The sequence below is a fragment of the Oncorhynchus kisutch genome, unplaced genomic scaffold, assembly GCF_002021735.2.
Source record: "Oncorhynchus kisutch isolate 150728-3 unplaced genomic scaffold, Okis_V2 scaffold3973, whole genome shotgun sequence".
Classification (NCBI taxonomy): Eukaryota; Metazoa; Chordata; class Actinopteri; order Salmoniformes; family Salmonidae; genus Oncorhynchus; species Oncorhynchus kisutch.
Genome location: NW_022265918.1, coordinates 62,335 through 82,500, shown reverse-complemented (window position 1 = coordinate 82,500; position 20,166 = coordinate 62,335). Strand labels below are relative to the sequence as shown.

At 40.8% G+C, this 20,166-nt stretch overlaps 1 protein-coding gene across 3 annotated transcripts in view; it reads left to right on the top strand.

Moving 5' to 3' along the window:
• LOC109887162 (lethal(2) giant larvae protein homolog 1) overlaps window positions 1–20,166 on the top strand; it is an 85,815-nt gene that overhangs the window by 56,566 nt on the left and 9,083 nt on the right. For all 3 annotated transcript variants that reach the window (XR_004209458.1, XM_031821430.1, XM_031821431.1), the window contains exons 18-20: window positions 4,301–4,492; window positions 4,958–5,030; window positions 5,234–5,345. Coding sequence is in view for 2 of the 3 variants with exons in the window: in XM_031821430.1 (XP_031677290.1) it covers window positions 4,301–4,492; window positions 4,958–5,030; window positions 5,234–5,345 (377 nt within the window). In the remaining variant the exon portion in view is untranslated. The remainder of the gene's footprint in view (window positions 1–4,300; window positions 4,493–4,957; window positions 5,031–5,233; window positions 5,346–20,166) is intronic.

Genomic DNA, 20,166 nt, shown 5'->3' with positions numbered 1-20,166 from the left:
ACACACACACACACACACTCACCTACTCACTAACACACACACACACACACACACACACACACACACACACACACACACACACACACACACTCACCTACTCACTAACACACACACACACACTCACCTACTCACTAACACACACACACCTACTCACTAACACACACACACCTACTCACTAACACATACTCACACTCACCTACTCACTAACACACACTCACACTCACCTACTCACTAACACACACACACTCACCTACTCACTAACACACACTCACCTACTCACTAACACACACACACACACACTCACTAACACACACACACACACACTCACTAACACACCTACTCACTAACACACACTCACCTACTCACTAACACACACTCACACTCACCTACTCACTAACACACACACTCACACTCACCTACTCACTAACACACACACTCACACTCACCTACTCACTAACACACACACACACACACACCTACTCACTAACACACACACACACCTACTCACTAACACACACACACACACACACCTACTCACTAACACACACACACACACACACCTACTCACTAACACACACACACACTCACCTACTCACTAACACACACACACACACACACACCTACTCACTAACACACACACACACACTCACCTACTCACTAACACACACACCTACTCACTAACACACACACACACACTCACCTACTCACTAACACACACACACACACACACACACACTCACTAACACACACACACACTCACACTCACCTACTCACTAACACACACACACACTCACCTACTCACTAACACACACACACACTCACCTACTCACTAACACACACTCACCTACTCACTAACACACACACACACTCAACCTACTCACTAACACACACACACTCACACTCACCTACTCACTAACACACACTCACACTCACCTACTCACTAACACACACTCACACTCACCTACTCACTAACACACACTCACACTCACCTACTCACTAACACACACACACACACACACACCTACTCACTAACACATACTCACACTCACCTACTCACTAACACATACTCACACTCACCTACTCACTAACACACACACACTCACCTACTCACTAACACACACTCACCTACTCACTAACACACCTACTCACTAACACACACTCACACTCACCTACTCACTAACACACACACACACACACTCACTAACACACACACACACCTACTCACTAACACACACACACACACTCACCTACTCACTAACACACACACACACACACACACTCACCTACTCACTAACACACACACACACACCTACTCACTAACACACACTCACACTCACCTACTCACTAACACACACACACACACACACCTACTCACTAACACACACACACACACACTCACCTACTCACTAACACACACACACACACACACACTCACCTACTCACTAACACACCTACTCACTAACACACACACACACCTACTCACTAACACACACACTCACCTACTCACTAACACACACACACACACACACACACACACACCTACTCACTAACACACACACACACACACACACACACACCTACTCACTAACACACACACACACACCTACTCACTAACACACACACACACACCTACTCACTAACACACACACACACACACTCACCTACTCACTAACACACACACACACTCACCTACTCACTAACACACACACACACTCACCTACTCACTAACACACACACACACTCACACACTCACTAACACACACACACAGTCACACTCACCTACTCACTAACACACACACACAGTCACACTCACCTACTCACTAACACACACACTCACCTACTCACTAACACACACACTCACACTCACCTACTCACTAACACACACACTCACACTCACCTACTCACTAACACACACACACACTCACCTACTCACTAACACATACACACACACTCACCTACTCACTAACACATACACACACACTCACCTACTCACTAACACACACACACTCACCTACTCACTAACACACACACACTCACCTACTCACTAACACACACACACTCACCTACTCACTAACACACACACACTCACCTACTCACTAACACACACACACTCACCTACTCACTAACACACACACACTCACCTACTCACTAACACACACACACTCACCTACTCACTAACACACACACACACTCACCTACTCACTAACACACACACACACTCACACTCACCTACTCACTAACACACACTCACACTCACCTACTCACTAACACACACACACACACACACACACACACACACCTACTCACTAACACACACACACACACACACACACACACTCACCTACTCACTAACACACACACACACACACACACACACACACACACACACACACACACACACACACACACACACTCACTAACACACACTCACACTCACCTACTCACTAACACACACACACACTCACCTACTCACTAACACACACTCACCTACTCACTAACACACACACACACTCAACCTACTCACTAACACACACACTCACTAACACACACACACACTCACACTCACCTACTCACTAACACACACTCACACTCACCTACTCACTAACACACACTCACACTCACCTACTCACTAACACACACACACACACACACACACACCTACTCACTAACACACACACACACACACACACACACACACACACACACCTACTCACTAACACACACACACACACCTACTCACTAACACACACACACACACTCACCTACTCACTAACACACACACACACACACACACACACACACACACACACACTCACCTACTCACTAACACACACACACACCTACTCACTAACACACACACACTCACACTCACCTACTCACTAACACACACTCACACTCACCTACTCACTAACACACACTCACACTCACCTACTCACTAACACACACACACACACTCACCTACTCACTAACACACACACACACACACCTACTCACTAACACACACACACACACACACCTACTCACTAACACACACACACACCTACTCACTAACACACACACACACCTACTCACTAACACACACACACACCTACTCACTAACACACACACACACCTACTCACTAACACACACACACACCTACTCACTAACACACACACACACCTACTCACTAACACACACACACACACCTACTCACTAACACACACACACACCTACTCACTAACACACACACACACCTACTCACTAACACACACACACACCTACTCACTAACACACACACTCACCTACTCACTAACACACACACACACACACACACCTACTCACTAACACACACACACACACACACACACCTACTCACTAACACACACACACACACCTACTCACTAACACACACACACACACACTCACCTACTCACTAACACACACACACACTCACACACTCACTAACACACACACACACTCACACACTCACTAACACACACACACACACACACACACACTCACCTACTCACTAACACATACACACACACACTCACCTACTCACTAACACACACTCACCTACTCACTAACACACACTCACCTACTCACTAACACACACACACACTCACCTACTCACTAACACACACACACACTCACCTACTCACTAACACACACACACACTCACACTCACCTACTCACTAACACACACACTCACCTACTCACTAACACACACACACACACACACACACCTACTCACTAACACACACACACACACCTACTCACTAACACACACACACTCACCTACTCACTAACACACACACACACACACACACACACACACACACACACACACACACACACACCTACTCACTAACACACACACACACACCTACTCACTAACACACACACACACACCTACTCACTAACACACACACACACACCTACTCACTAACACACACACACACACACACACACCTACTCACTAACACACACACACACACCTACTCACTAACACACACACACACACACACCTACTCACTAACACACACACACACTCACCTACTCACTAACACACACACACACTCACCTACTCACTAACACACACACACACACACACCTACTCACTAACACAACAGATTTGTTGTGTTGACAGGTGTATTGTGTTGACAGGTATGTTGTGTTGACAGGTATGTTGTGTTGACAGGTGTATTGTGTTGACAGGTGTATTGTGTTGACAGGTGTGTTGTGTTGACAGGTGTGTTGTGTTGACAGGTGTATTGTGTTGACAGGTGTATTGTGTTGACAGGTGTGTTGTGTTGACAGGTGTTCAGTCTTCCTAAGGTCGGTGCGAAGACCAAGTTCAAGCTGACGGCTCATGAGGGTTGTCGTGTGCGGAGGGTTGCCATGGTGACGGTGTGTTCCACAGCCCAGGAGGACTACAGTGAGACCAGTCTGGTCTGTCTGACCAACCTTGGAGACCTGCACCTGTTTAACGTACCTGCCCTACGGCCACAGGTAGGAGGGGAGGGGAGAGAGGAGGGGAGGGGGGGGGGGGTGTACCTGTTTAACGTACCTGTTTAACGTACCTGCCCTACGGCCACAGGTAGGTAGGGGGGGTGTGTAGTGTACCTGTTTGACGTACCTGCCCTACGGCCACAGGTAGGGGGGGGGGGGGTGTACCTGTTTAACGTACCTGCCCTACGGCCACAGGTGGGGGGGTGTACCTGTTTAACTTACCTGCCCTACGGCCACAGGTAGGTAGGGGGGGGGGTGTAGTGTACCTGTTTAACGTACCTGCCCTACGGCCACAGGTAGGGGGGGGGGGGGGGGTTGTACCTGTTTAACGTACCTGCCCTACGGCCACAGGTGGGGGGGGGGGGGGGAGCGTGTACCTGTTTAACGTAGTGTGTGTGTGTGTTGCAGTGTGTGTTTTGCAGTGTGTGTGTGTGTGTGTGTGTTAACCTCTGTCTCTGTCTGTAGGTACGTTATGACTGTATCCGTAAAGAGGACATCAGTGGCATCGCTTCCTGTGTCTTCACAAGGAACGGGCAGGGTGAGAACACACACAGAGACACAACAATATTGTTGATATGCATGTTTCCGTGTGTGTGTGTGTGTGTAGGGTTCTACCTGATCTCTGTGTGTGTGTAGGGTTCTACCTGATCTCTCTCTCTCTGTGTGTGTAGGGTTCTACCTGATCTCTCTCTCTGTGTGTGTAGGGTTCTACCTGATCTCTCTCTCTCTCTGTGTGTGTAGGGTTCTACCTGATCTCTCCATCAGAGTACCAGCGTTTCTCCCTGTCAGCTAAAGTCATCACAGAACCTCTGTGTACTGTGGAGCTGGAGAGACCTCTGGAGACACACATCAGGTCACTACACACTAACACCTCTGGAGACACACACCAGGTCACTACACACTAACACCAGGTCACTACACACTAACACCAGGTCACTACACACTAACATCAGGTCACTACACACTAACATCTCTGGAGACACACACTCTTCTGGCTGTGCTGGGTGGAGATTATAACAGTACATGGCCAAGATGTTCAAATGTTCATAAATGACCAGCATGGTCGAATAATAATAATCACAGGCAGAACAGTTGAAACTGGAGCAGCAGCACAGTCAGGTGGAAGTTGAAACTGGAGCAGCAGCACGGCCAGGTGGACTGGGGACAGCAAGGAGTCATCATGTCAGGTAGTCCTGAGGCATGGTCCTAGGGCTCAGGTCCTCCGAGAGAGAGAAAGAAAGAGAGAATGAGAGAATTAGAGAGAGCACACTTAAATTCACACAGGACACCGAATAGGACAGGAGAAGTACTCCAGATATAACAAACTGACCCTAGCCCCCAGACACATAAACTACTGCAGCATAAATACTAGAGGCTGACACAGGAGGGGTCAGGAGACACTGTGGCCCCATCCGAGGACACCCCCGGACAGGGCCAAACAGGAAGGATATAACCCCACCCACTTTGCCAAAGCACAGCCCCCACACCACTAGAGGGATATCTTCAACCACCAACTTACAATCTTGAGGCAAGGCTGAGTATAGCCCACAAAGATCTCCGCCACGGCACAACCCAAGGGGGGGGCGCCAACCCAGACAGGAATATCACATCAGTGACTCAACCCACTCAGGTGACGCACCCCTCCCAGGGACGGTATGAAAGAGCCCCAGTAAGCCAGTGACTCAGCCCCCGTAATAGGGTTAGAGGCAGAGAATCTCAGTGGAAAGAGGGGAACCGGCCAGGCAGAGACAGCAAGGGCGGTTCGTTGCTCCAGAGCCTTTCCGTTCACCTTCACACTCCTGGGCCAGACTACACTCAATCATATGACCCACTGAAGAGATGAGTCTTCAGTAAAGACTTAAAGGTTGAGACCGAATCAGAGAGATAGGTAGGAGCAAGCCCATGTAATGCTTTGTAGGTTAGCAGAAAAACCTTGAAATCAGCCCTTGCTTTGACAGGAAGCCAGTGTAGAGAGGCTAGCACTGGAGTAATATGATCACATTTTTTGGTTCTAGTCAGGGTTCTAGCAGCCGTATTTAGCACTAACTGAAGTTTATTTAGTGCTTTATCCGGGTAGCCGGAAAGTAGAACATTGCAGTAGTCTAACCTAGAAGTGACAAAAGCATGGATTTATTTTTCTGCATCATTTTTGGACAGAAAGTTTCAGATTTTTGCAATGTTACGTAGATGGAAAAAAGCTGTCCTTGAAATGGTCTTGATATGTTCTTCAAAAGAGAGATCAGGGTCCAGAGTAACGCCGAGGTCCTTCACAGTTTTATTTGAGACGACTGTTCAACCACCAAGATTAATTGTCAGATTCAACAGAAGATCTCTTTGTTTCTTCGGACCTAGAACAAGCATCTCTGTTTTGTCCGAGTTTAAAAGTAGAAAGTTTGCAGCCATCCACTTCCTTATGTCTGAAACACATGCTTCTAGCGAGGGCAATTTTGTGGCTTCACCATGTTTCATTGAAATGTACAGCTGTGTGTCATCCGCATAGCAGTGAAAGTTAACATTATGTTTTCGAATGACATCCCCAAGAGGTAAAATATATAGTGAAAACAATAGTGGTCCTAAAACGGAACCTTGAGGAACACCGAAATTTACAGCTGATTTGTCAGAGGACAAACCATTCACAGAGACAAACTGATATCTTTCCGACAGATAAGATCTAAACCAGGCCAGAACTTGTCCGTGTAGACCAATTTGGGTTTCCAATCTCTCCAAGAATGTGGTGATCGATGGTATCAAAAGCAGCACTAAGGTCTAGGAACACGAGGACAGATGCAGAGCCTCGGTCTGATGCCATTAAAAGGTAATTTACCATCTTCACAAGTGCAGTCTCAGTGCTATGATGGGGTCTAAAACCAGACTGAAGCATTTCGTATACATTGTTTGTCTTCAGGAAGGCAGTGAGTTGCTGCGCAACAGCCTTTTCAAAAAATTTTGAGAGGAATGAAAGATGCGATATAGGCCGATAGTTTTTAAAATATTTTCTGGGTCAAGGTTTGGCTTTTTCAAGAGAGGCTTCCACTTTTAGTGAGTTTGGTTCACATCCGGTGGATAGAGAGCCGTTTATTATGTTCAACATAGGAGGGCCAAGCACAGGAAGCAGCTCTTTCAGCAGTTTAGTTGGAATAGGGTCCAGTATGCAGCTTGAAGGTTTAGAGGCCATGATTATTTTCATCATTATGTCAAGAGATATAGTACTAAAACACTTGAGCGTCTCTCTTGATCCTAGGTCCTGGCAGAGTTGTGCAGACTCAGGACAACTGAGCTTTGAAGGAATACGCAGATTTAAAGAGGAGTCCGTAATTTGCTTTCTAATAATCATGATCTTTTCCTCAAAGAAGTTCATGAATTTATCACTGCTAAAGTGAAAGCCATCCTCTCTCGGGAATGCTGCTTTTTAATTAGCTTTGCGACAGTATCAAAAAGGAATTTCGGATTGTTCTTATTTTCCTCAATTAAGTTAGAAAAATAGGATGATCGAGCAGCAGTAAGGGCTCTACGGTACTGCACGGTACCGTCCTTCCAAGCTAGTCGGAAGACTTCCAGTTTGGTGTGGCGCCATTTCTGTTCCAATTTTCTGGAAGCTTGCTTCAGAGCTCGGGTATTTTCTGTGTACCAGGGAGCTAGTTTCTTATGAGAAATGTTTTACATTTTTAGGGGTGCAACTGTATCTAGGGTATTGCACAAGGTTAAATTGAGTTCCTCAGTTAGGTGGTTAACTGATTTCTATCCTCTGGCGTCCTTGGGTAGACAGAGGGAATCTGGAAGGACATCAAGGAATCTTTGTGTTGTCTGTGAATTTATAGCACGACTTTTGATGTTCCTTGGTTGGGGTCTAAGCAGATTATTTGTTGCGATTGCAAACGTAATAAAATGGTGGTCCGATAGTCCAGGATTATGAGGAAAAACATTAAGATCCACAACATTTATTCCATGGGACAAAACTAGGTAGCGTATGACTGTGACAGTGAGTGGGTCCAGAGACATGTTGGACAAAACCCACTGAGTCGATGATGGCTCCGAAAGCCTTTTGGAGTGGGTCTGTGGACTTTTCCATGTGAATATTAAAGTCACCAAAGATTAGAATATTATCTGCTATGACTACAAGGTCCGATAGGAATTCAGGGAACTCAGTGAGGAACGCTGTATACCTCTCGTCCTCACACCTTCTGTCCTCCCCGTCCTCACACCTCCTGTCCTCTCCCGTCCCTCACACCTCCTGTCCTCACACCTCCTGTCCTCCCTGTCCTCACACCTCCTGTCCTCTCCCGTCCTCACACCTCCTGTCCTCACACCTCCTGTTCTCTCCCGTCCTCACACCTCCGGTCCTCCCCGTACTCACACCTCCTGTCCTCCCCGTACTCACACCTCCTGTCCTCCCCATCCTCACACGTCCTGTCCTCCCCCGTCCTGTCCTATCCCGTCCTCACACCTGCTGTCCTCTCCCGTCCTCACACCTCCTGTCCTCTCCCGTCCTCACACCTCCTGTCCTCTCCCGTCCTCACACCTCTCGTCCTCTCCCGTCCTCACACCTCTCGTCCTCACACCTCCTGTCCTCACACCTCCTGTCCTCTCCGTCCTCACACCTCCTGTCCTCTCCGTCCTCACACCTCCTGTCCTCTCCCGTCCTCACACCGCCTGTCCTCCCCGTCCTCACACCTCTCGTCCTCACACCTCCTGTCCTCACACCTCCTGTCCTCTCCGTCCTCACACCTCCTGTCCTCTCCCGTCCTCACACCTCCTGTCCTCTCCCGTCCTCACACCTCCTGTCCTCTCCCGTCCTCACACCTCCTGTCCTCTCCCGTCCTCACACCTCCTGTCCTCACACCTCCTGTCCTCCCCGTCCTCACACCTCCTGTCCTCCCCGTCCTCACACCTCCTGTCCTCTCCCGTCCTCACACCTCCTGTCCTCTCCCGTCCTCACACCTCCTGTCCTCCCCGTCCTCACACCTCCTGTCCTCACACCTCCTGTCCTCCCCGTCCTCACACCTCCTGTCCTCCCTGTCCTCACACCTCCTGTCCTCTCCCGTCCTCACACCTCCTGTCCTCTCCCGTCCTCACACCTCCTGTCCTCCCCGTCCTCACACCTCCTGTCCTCCCCGTCCTCACACCTCCTGTCCTCTCCCGTCCTCACACCTCCTGTCCTCTCCCGTCCTCACACCTCCTGTCCTCTCCCGTCCTCACACCTCCTGTCCTCCCCGTCCTCACACCTCCTGTCCTCTCCCGTCCTCTCCCGTCCTCACACCTCCTGTCCTCTCCCGTCCTCACACCTCCTGTCCTCCCCGTCCTCACACCTCCTGTCCTCTCCCGTCCTCACACCTCCTGTCCTCTCCCGTCCTCACACCTCCTGTCCTCTCCCGTCCTCACACCTCGTTCCCCAAACTAATCGCCCAACAGGACTTTTTAAAATAATAAGATAAGTAATACAAATCCACATCAAATACAGACATGTAGCGAAGACATTTATTTAACATTATATCAAATACAGACATGTAGCGAAGACATTTATTTAACATGATATCAAATACAGACATGTAGCGAAGACATTTATTTAACATGATATCAAATACAGACATGTAGCGAAGACATTTATTTAACATATCAAATACAGACATGTAGCGAAGACATTTATTTAACATATCAAATACAGACATGTAGCGAAGACATTTATTTAACATATCAAATACAGACATGTAGCGAAGACATTTATTTAACATATCAAATACAGACATGTAGCGAAGACATTTATTTAACATATCAAATACAGACATGTAGCGAAGACATTTATTTAACATATCAAATACAGACATGTAGCGAAGACATTTATTTAACATATCAAATACAGACATGTAGCGAAGACATTTATTTAACATATCAAATACAGACATGTAGCGAAGACATTTATTTAACATATCAAATACAGACATGTAGCGAAGACATTTATTTAACATATCAAATACAGACATGTAGCGAAGACATTTATTTAACATATCAAATACAGACATGTAGCGAAGACATTTATTTAACATATCAAATACAGACATGTAGCGAAGACATTTATTTAACATATCAAATACAGACATGTAGCGAAGACATTTATTTAACATATCAAATACAGACATGTAGCGAAGACATTTATTTAACATATCAATACAGACATGTAGCGAAGACATTTATTAACATATCAAATACAGACATGTAGCGAAGACATTTATTTAACATGATATCAAATACAGACATGTAGCGAAGACATTTATTTAACATGATATCAAATACAGACATGTAGCGAAGACATTTATTTAACATGATATCAAATACAGACATGTAGCGAAGACATTTATTTAACATGATATCAAATACAGACATGTAGCGAAGACATTTATTTAACATGATATCAAATACAGACATGTAGCGAAGACATTTATTTAACATGATATCAAATACAGACATGTAGCGAAGACATTTATTTAACATGATATCAAATACAGACATGTAGCGAAGACATTTATTTAACATGATATCAAATACAGACATGTAGCGAAGACATTTATTTAACATGATATCAAATACAGACATGTAGCGAAGACATTTATTTAACATGATATCAAATACAGACATGTAGCGAAGACATTTATTTAACATGATATCAAATACAGACATGTAGCGAAGACATTTATTTAACATGATATCAAATACAGACATGTAGCGAAGACATTTATTTAACATGATATCAAATACAGACATGTAGCGAAGACATTTATTTAACATGATATCAAATACAGACATGTAGCGAAGACATTTATTTAACATGATATCAAATACAGACATGTAGCGAAGACATTTATTTAACATGATATCAAATACAGACATGTAGCGAAGACATTTATTTAACATGATATCAAATACAGACATGTAGCGAAGACATTTATTTAACATGATATCAAATACAGACATGTAGCGAAGACATTTATTTAACATGATATCAAATACAGACATGTAGCGAAGACATTTATTTAACATATCAATACAGACATGTAGCGAAGACATTTATTTAACATATCAAATACAGACATGTAGCGAAGACATTTATTTAACATGATATCAAATACAGACATGTAGCGAAGACATTTATTTAACATGATATCAAATACAGACATGTAGCGAAGACATTTATTTAACATGATATCAAATACAGACATGTAGCGAAGACATTTATTTAACATGATATCAAATACAGACATGTAGCGAAGACATTTATTTAACATGATATCAAATACAGACATGTAGCGAAGACATTTATTTAACATGATATCAAATACAGACATGTAGCGAAGACATTTATTTAACATGATATCAAATACAGACATGTAGCGAAGACATTTATTTAACATGATATCAAATACAGACATGTAGCGAAGACATTTATTTAACATGATATCAAATACAGACATGTAGCGAAGACATTTATTTAACATATCAAATACAGACATGTAGCGAAGACATTATTTAACATATCAAATACAGACATGTAGCGAAGACATTTATTTAACATATCAAATACAGACATGTAGCGAAGACATTTATTTAACATGATATCAAATACAGACATGTAGCGAAGACATTTATTTAACATGATATCAAATACAGACATGTAGCGAAGACATTTATTTAACATGATATCAAATACAGACATGTAGCGAAGACATTTATTTAACATGATATCAAATACAGACATGTAGCGAAGACATTTATTTAACATGATATCAAATACAGACATGTAGCGAAGACATTTATTTAACATGATATCAAATACAGACATGTAGCGAAGACATTTATTTAACATGATATCAAATACAGACATGTAGCGAAGACATTTATTTAACATGATATCAAATACAGACATGTAGCGAAGACATTTATTTAACATATCAAATACAGACATGTAGCGAAGACATTTATTTAACATATCAAATACAGACATGTAGCGAAGACATTTATTTAACATGATATCAAATACAGACATGTAGCGAAGACATTTATTTAACATGATATCAAATACAGACATGTAGCGAAGACATTTATTTAACATGATATCAATACAGACATGTAGCGAAGACATTTATTTAACATGATATCAAATACAGACATGTAGCGAAGACATTTATTTAACATATCAAATACAGACATGTAGCGAAGACATTTATTTAACATGATATCAAATACAGACATGTAGCGAAGACATTTATTTAACATGATATCAATACAGACATGTAGCGAAGACATTTATTTAACATGATATCAAATACAGACATGTAGCGAAGACATTTATTTAACATATCAAATACAGACATGTAGCGAAGACATTTATTTAACATATCAAATACAGACATGTAGCGAAGACATTTATTTAACATATCAAATACAGACATGTAGCGAAGACATTTATTTTACATGATATCAAATACAGACATGTAGCGAAGACATTTATTTTACATGATATCAAATACAGACATGTAGCGAAGACATTTATTTAACATATCAAATACAGACATGTAGCGAAGACATTTATTTTACATGATATCAAATACAGACATGTAGCGAAGACATTTATTTAACATGATATCAAATACAGACATGTAGCGAAGACATTTATTTTACATGATATCAAATACAGACATGTAGCGAAGACATTTATTTAACATTATATCAAATACAGACATGTAGCGAAGACATTTATTTAACATATCAAATACAGACATGTAGCGAAGACATTTATTTTACATGATATCAAATACAGACATGTAGCGAAGACATTTATTTTACATGATATCAAATACAGACATGTAGCGAAGACATTTATTTTACATGATATCAAATACAGACATGTAGCGAAGACATTTATTTAACATGATATCAAATACAGACATGTAGCGAAGACATTTATTTAACATATCAAATACAGACATGTAGCGAAGACATTTATTTAACATATCAAATACAGACATGTAGGCGAAGACATTTATTTAACATATCAAATACAGACATGTAGCGAAGACATTTATTTAACATGATATCAAATACAGACATGTAGCGAAGACATTTATTTAACATGATATCAAATACAGACATGTAGCGAAGACATTTATTTACATGATATCAAATACAGACATGTAGCGAAGACATTTATTTAACATATCAAATACAGACATGTAGCGAAGACATTTATTTAACATGATATCAAATACAGACATGTAGCGAAGACATTTATTTAACATATCAAATACAGACATGTAGCGAAGACATTTATTTAACATGATATCAAATACAGACATGTAGCGAAGACATTTATTTAACATATCAAATACAGACATGTAGCGAAGACATTTATTTAACATATATCAAATACAGACATGTAGCGAAGACATTTATTTAACATATCAAATACAGACATGTAGCGAAGACATTTATTTAACATGATATCAAATACAGACATGTAGCGAAGACATTTATTTAACATGATATCAAATACAGACATGTAGCGAAGACATTATTTAACATATCAATAACAGACATGTAGCGAAGACATTTATTTAACATATATCAAATACAGACATGTAGCGAAAGACATTTATTTAACATGATATCAAATACAGACATGTAGCGAAGACATTTATTTAACATGATATCAAATACAGACATGTAGCGAAGACATTTATTTAACATGATATCAAATACAGACATGTAGCGAAGACATTTATTTAACATATCAAATACAGACATGTAGCGAAGACATTTATTTAACATGATATCAAATACAGACATGTAGCGAAGACATTTATTTAACATGATATCAAATACAGACATGTAGCGAAGACAATTTATTTAACATGATATCAAATACAGACATGTATGCGAAGACATTTATTTAACATGATATCAAATACAGACATGTAGCGAAGACATTTATTTAACATATCAAATACAGACATGTAGCGAAACATTTATTTAACATGATATCAAATACAGACATGTAGCGAAGACATTTATTTAACATGATATCAAATACAGACATGTAGCGAAGACATTATTTAACATATCAAATACAGACATGTAGCGAAGACATTTATTTAACATGATATCAAATACAGACATGTAGCGAATACATTTATTTAACATGATATCAAATACAGACATGTAGCGAAGACATTTATTTAACATGATATCAAATACAGACATGTAGCGAAGACATTTATTTAACATGATATCAAATACAGACATGTAGCGAAGACATTTATTTAACATGATATCAAATACAGACATGTAGCGAAGACATTTATTAACATATCAAATACAGACATGTAGCGAAGACATTTATTTAACATATCAAATACAGACATGTAGCGAAGACATTTATTTAACATGATATCAAATACAGACATGTAGCGAAGACATTTATTTAACATGATATCAAATACAGGACATGTAGCGAAGACATTTATTTAACATGATATCAAATACAGACATGTAGCGAAGACATTTATTTAACATGATATCAAATACAGACATGTAGCGAAGACATTTATTTAACATATCAAATACAGACATGTAGCGAAGACATTTATTTAACATGATATCAAATACAGACATGTAGCGAATACATTTATTTAACATGATATCAAATACAGACATGTAGCGAAGACATTTATTTAACATGATATCAAATACAGACATGTAGCGAAGACATTTATTTAACATGATATCAAATACAGACATGTAGCGAAGACATTTATTTAACATGATATCAATACAGACATGTAGCGAAGACATTTATTTAACATGATATCAAATACAGACATGTAGCGAAGACATTTATTTAACATATCAAATACAGACATGTAGCGAAGACATTTATTTAACATATCAAATACAGACATGTAGCGAAGACATTTATTTTACATGATATCAAATACAGACATGTAGCGAAGACATTTATTTAACATATCAAATACAGACATGTAGCGGAGACATTTATTTAACATATCAAATACAGACATGTAGCGAAGACATTTATTTTTAATTTTTGTTTTGCATACGTTTTAATCATTCTAAATTGTTTTCCAAATTAGATTTAAAAAATACATTTTTTTAAAAATTGCCTTTTTTTATTCATAAAATTGATTTGTTTTTAATCAATTGTCGAGATTTATGACATACTGACGTTCAATTGTGGAATCAGTCAAATAATATGTCCAACTTAGATATTTCAACGGTTGTATGTATTTTGTTGCCAAGATATAGTTTTACATCCAGAACACCTCACTATGTAAACAATTACAAGTGTTCAATATATTCAGTTTCTAGTTCACAAAATAAATGTAATTCACTTGAAACATCTAGAAATCAAGCAGATACACAGATAGAATCTATGGATCATCTGAAAGGACATCGTCATTGGTCACTGTGAATTTAGAATCTATGGATCATCTGAAAGGACATCGTCATTGGTCACCATGAATTTAGAATCTATGGATCATCTGAAAGGAGATCTTCATTGGTCATCGTGAATTTAGAATCTATGGATCATCTGAAAGGAGATCTTCATTGGTCATCGTGAATTTAGAATCTATGGATCATCTGAAAGGAGATCTTCATTGGTCACCGTGAATTTAGAATCTATGGATCATCTGAAAGGAGATCTTCATTGGTCATCGTGAATTTAGAATCTATGGATCATCTGAAAGGAGATCTTCATTGGTCACCGTGAATTTAGAATCTATGGATCATCTGAAAGGAGATCTTCATTGGTCACCGTGAATTTAGAATCTATGGATCATCTGAAAGGAGATCTTCATTGGTCACCGTGAATTTAGAATCTATGGATCATCTGAAAGGACATCGTCATTGGTCACCGTGAATTTAGAATCTATGGATCATCTGAAAGGACATCGTCATTGGTCACCGTGAATTTAGAATCTATGGATCATCTGAAAGGAGATCTTCATTTGTCACCGTGAATTTGTGTGGCGCCCGTTTTTCATCAAACGATGAAGCCCAACAAAATATCGCAGAGGGAATAGACTTTCCTGTAGAAAATATCCCCTTAATAAACGATTTGTTGAATTTCTTATCTAGTAAACCTAAGCCGTTCACCTGGATGTCGGTACAATCGGAGATATTCCCAAATTATCCTGAGGTAAAGTTTTTATCCCACTAGGTATAGCTTAATAACATATTCCTTGCTTGAAATCTCAAAAGTTGTATCTTTCCATAAATTATCTCCGCGTAAATAGATTCCTTCTAATACGAACTAATTGTCTGACAAGGGCAATGTTTTTCAAGAACCAGTTACGGTAAAATAACATCTTGTTTCTATTTTAATATCGACCCATTATTCCCTAACCCATTATTCCCTAACCCTACCCATTATTCCCTAACCCTAACCCATTATTCCCTAACCCATTATTCCCTAACCCATTATTCCCTAACCCATTATTCCCTAACCCTAACCCATTATTCCCTAAACCATTATTCCCTAACCCTAACCCATTATTCCCTTACCCATTATTCCCTAACCCATTATTCCCTAACCCATTATTCCCTAACCCTAACCCATTATTCCCTAACCCATTATTCCCTAACCCTAACCCATTATTCCCTAACCCATTATTCCCTAACCCATTATTCCCTAACCCTAACCCATTATTCCCTAACCCATTATTCCCTAACCCATTATTCCCTAACCTATTATTCCCTAACCCTAACCCATTATTCCCTAAACCATTATTCCCTAACCCTAACCCATTATTCCCTAAACCATTATTCCCTAACCCTAAACCATTATTCCCTAACCCTAACCCATTATTCCCTTACCCATTATTCCCTAACCCATTATTCCCTAACCCTAACCCATTATTCCCTAACCCTAACCCATTATTCCCTAACCCATTATTCCCTAACCCATTATTCCCTAACCCATTATTCCCTAACCCATTATTCCCTAACCCATTATTCCCTAACCCTAACCCATTATTCCCTAACCCATTATTCCCTAACCCTAACCCATTATTCCCTAACCCATTATTCCCTAACCCTAACCCATTATTCCCTAACCCATTATTCCCTAACCCATTATTCCCTAACCCATTATTCCCTAACCCTAACCCATTATTCCCTAACCCATTATTCCCTAACCCTAACCCATTATTCCCTAACCCATTATTCCCTAACCCATTATTCCCTAACCCTAACCCATTATTCCCTAACCATTATTCCCTAACCCATTTTCCCTAACCCATTATTCCCTAACCCATTATTCCCTAACCCTAACCATTATTCCCTAACCCATTATTCCCTAACCCATTATTCCCTAACCCTAACCCATTATTCCCTAACCCTAACCCATTATTCCCTAACCCTAACCATATTCCCTAACCCATTATTCCCCCTAACCCATTATTCCCTAACCCTAACCCATTATTCCCTAACCCATTATTCCCTAACCCATTATTCCCTAACCCTAACCCATTATTCCCTAACCCATTATTCCCTAACCCATTATTCCCTAACCCTAACCCATTATTCCCTAACCCATTATTCCCTAACCCTAACCCATTATTCCCTAACCCATTATTCCCTAACCCATTATTCCCTAACCCTAACCCATTATTCCTAACCCATTATTCCCTAACCCTAACCCATTATTCCCTAACCCATTATTCCCTAACCCATTATTCCCTAACCCATTATTCCCTAACCCATTATTCCCTAACCCTAACCCATTATTCCCTAACCCATTATTCCCTAACCCATTATTCCCTAACCCATTATTCCCTAACCCATTATTCCCTAACCCTAACCCATTATTCCCTAACCCTAACCCATTATTCCCTAACCCATTATTCCCTAACCCATTATTCCCTAACCCATTATTCCCTAACCCTAACCCATTATTCCCTAACCCTAACCCATTATTCCCTAACCCTAACCCATTATTCCCTAACCCTAACCCATTATTCCCTAACCCATTATTCCCTAACCCATTATTCCCTAACCCATTATTCCCTAACCCATTATTCCCTAACCCATTATTCCCTAACCCATTATTCCCTAACCCATTATTCCCTAACCCATTATTCCCTAACCCATTATTCCCTAACCCATTATTCCCTAACCCATTATTCCCTAACCCATTATTCCCTAACCTATTATTCCCTAACCCTAACCCATTATTCCCTAAACCATTATTCCCTAACCCTAACCCATTATTCCCTAAACCATTATTCCCTAACCCTAAACCATTATTCCCTAACCCTAACCCATTATTCCCTTACCCATTATTCCCTAACCCATTATTCCCTAACCCTAACCCATTATTCCCTAACCCTAACCCATTATTCCCTAACCCATTATTCCCTAACCCATTATTCCCTAACCCATTATTCCCTAACCCATTATTCCCTAACCCATTATTCCCTAACCCTAACCCATTATTCCCTAACCCATTATTCCCTAACCCTAACCCATTATTCCCTAACCCTAACCCATTATTCCCTAACCCATTATTCCCTAACCCATTATTCCCTAACCCATTATTCCCTAACCCTAACCCATTATTCCCTAACCCATTATTCCCTAACCCTAACCCATTATTCCCTAACCCATTATTCCCTAACCCATTATTCCCTAACCCTAACCCATTATTCCCTAACCCATTATTCCCTAACCCATTATTCCCTAACCCATTATTCCCTAACCCATTATTCCCTAACCCTAACCCATTATTCCCTAACCCATTATTCCCTAACCCATTATTCCCTAACCCTAACCCATTATTCCCTAACCCTAACCCATTATTCCCTAACCCATTATTCCCTAACCCTAACCCATTATTCCCTAACCCTAACCCATTATTCCCTAACCCTAACCCATTATTCCCTAACCCTAACCCATTATTCCCTAACCCATTATTCCCTAACCCATTATTCCCTAACCCTAACCCATTATTCCCTAACCCATTATTCCCTAACCCATTATTCCCTAACCCTAACCCATTATTCCCTAACCCATTATTCCCTAACCCTAACCCATTATTCCCTAACCCATTATTCCCTAACCCATTATTCCCTAACCCTAACCCATTATTCCCTAACCCATTATTCCCTAACCCTAACCCATTATTCCCTAACCCATTATTCCCTAACCCATTATTCCCTAACCCATTATTCCCTAACCCATTATTCCCTAACCCTAACCCATTATTCCCTAACCCATTATTCCCTAACCCATTATTCCCTAACCCATTATTCCCTAACCCATTATTCCCTAACCCTAACCCATTATTCCCTAACCCTAACCCATTATTCCCTAACCCATTATTCCCTAACCCATTATTCCCTAACCCATTATTCCCTAACCCTAACCCATTATTCCCTAACCCTAACCCATTATTCCCTAACCCTAACCCATTATTCCCTAACCCTAACCCATTATTCCCTAACCCATTATTCCCTAACCCATTATTCCCTAACCCATTATTCCCTAACCCATTATTCCCTAACCCATTATTCCCTAACCCATTATTCCCTAACCCATTATTCCCTAACCCATTATTCCCTAACCCATTATTCCCTAACCCATTATTCCCTAACCCATTATTCCCTAAC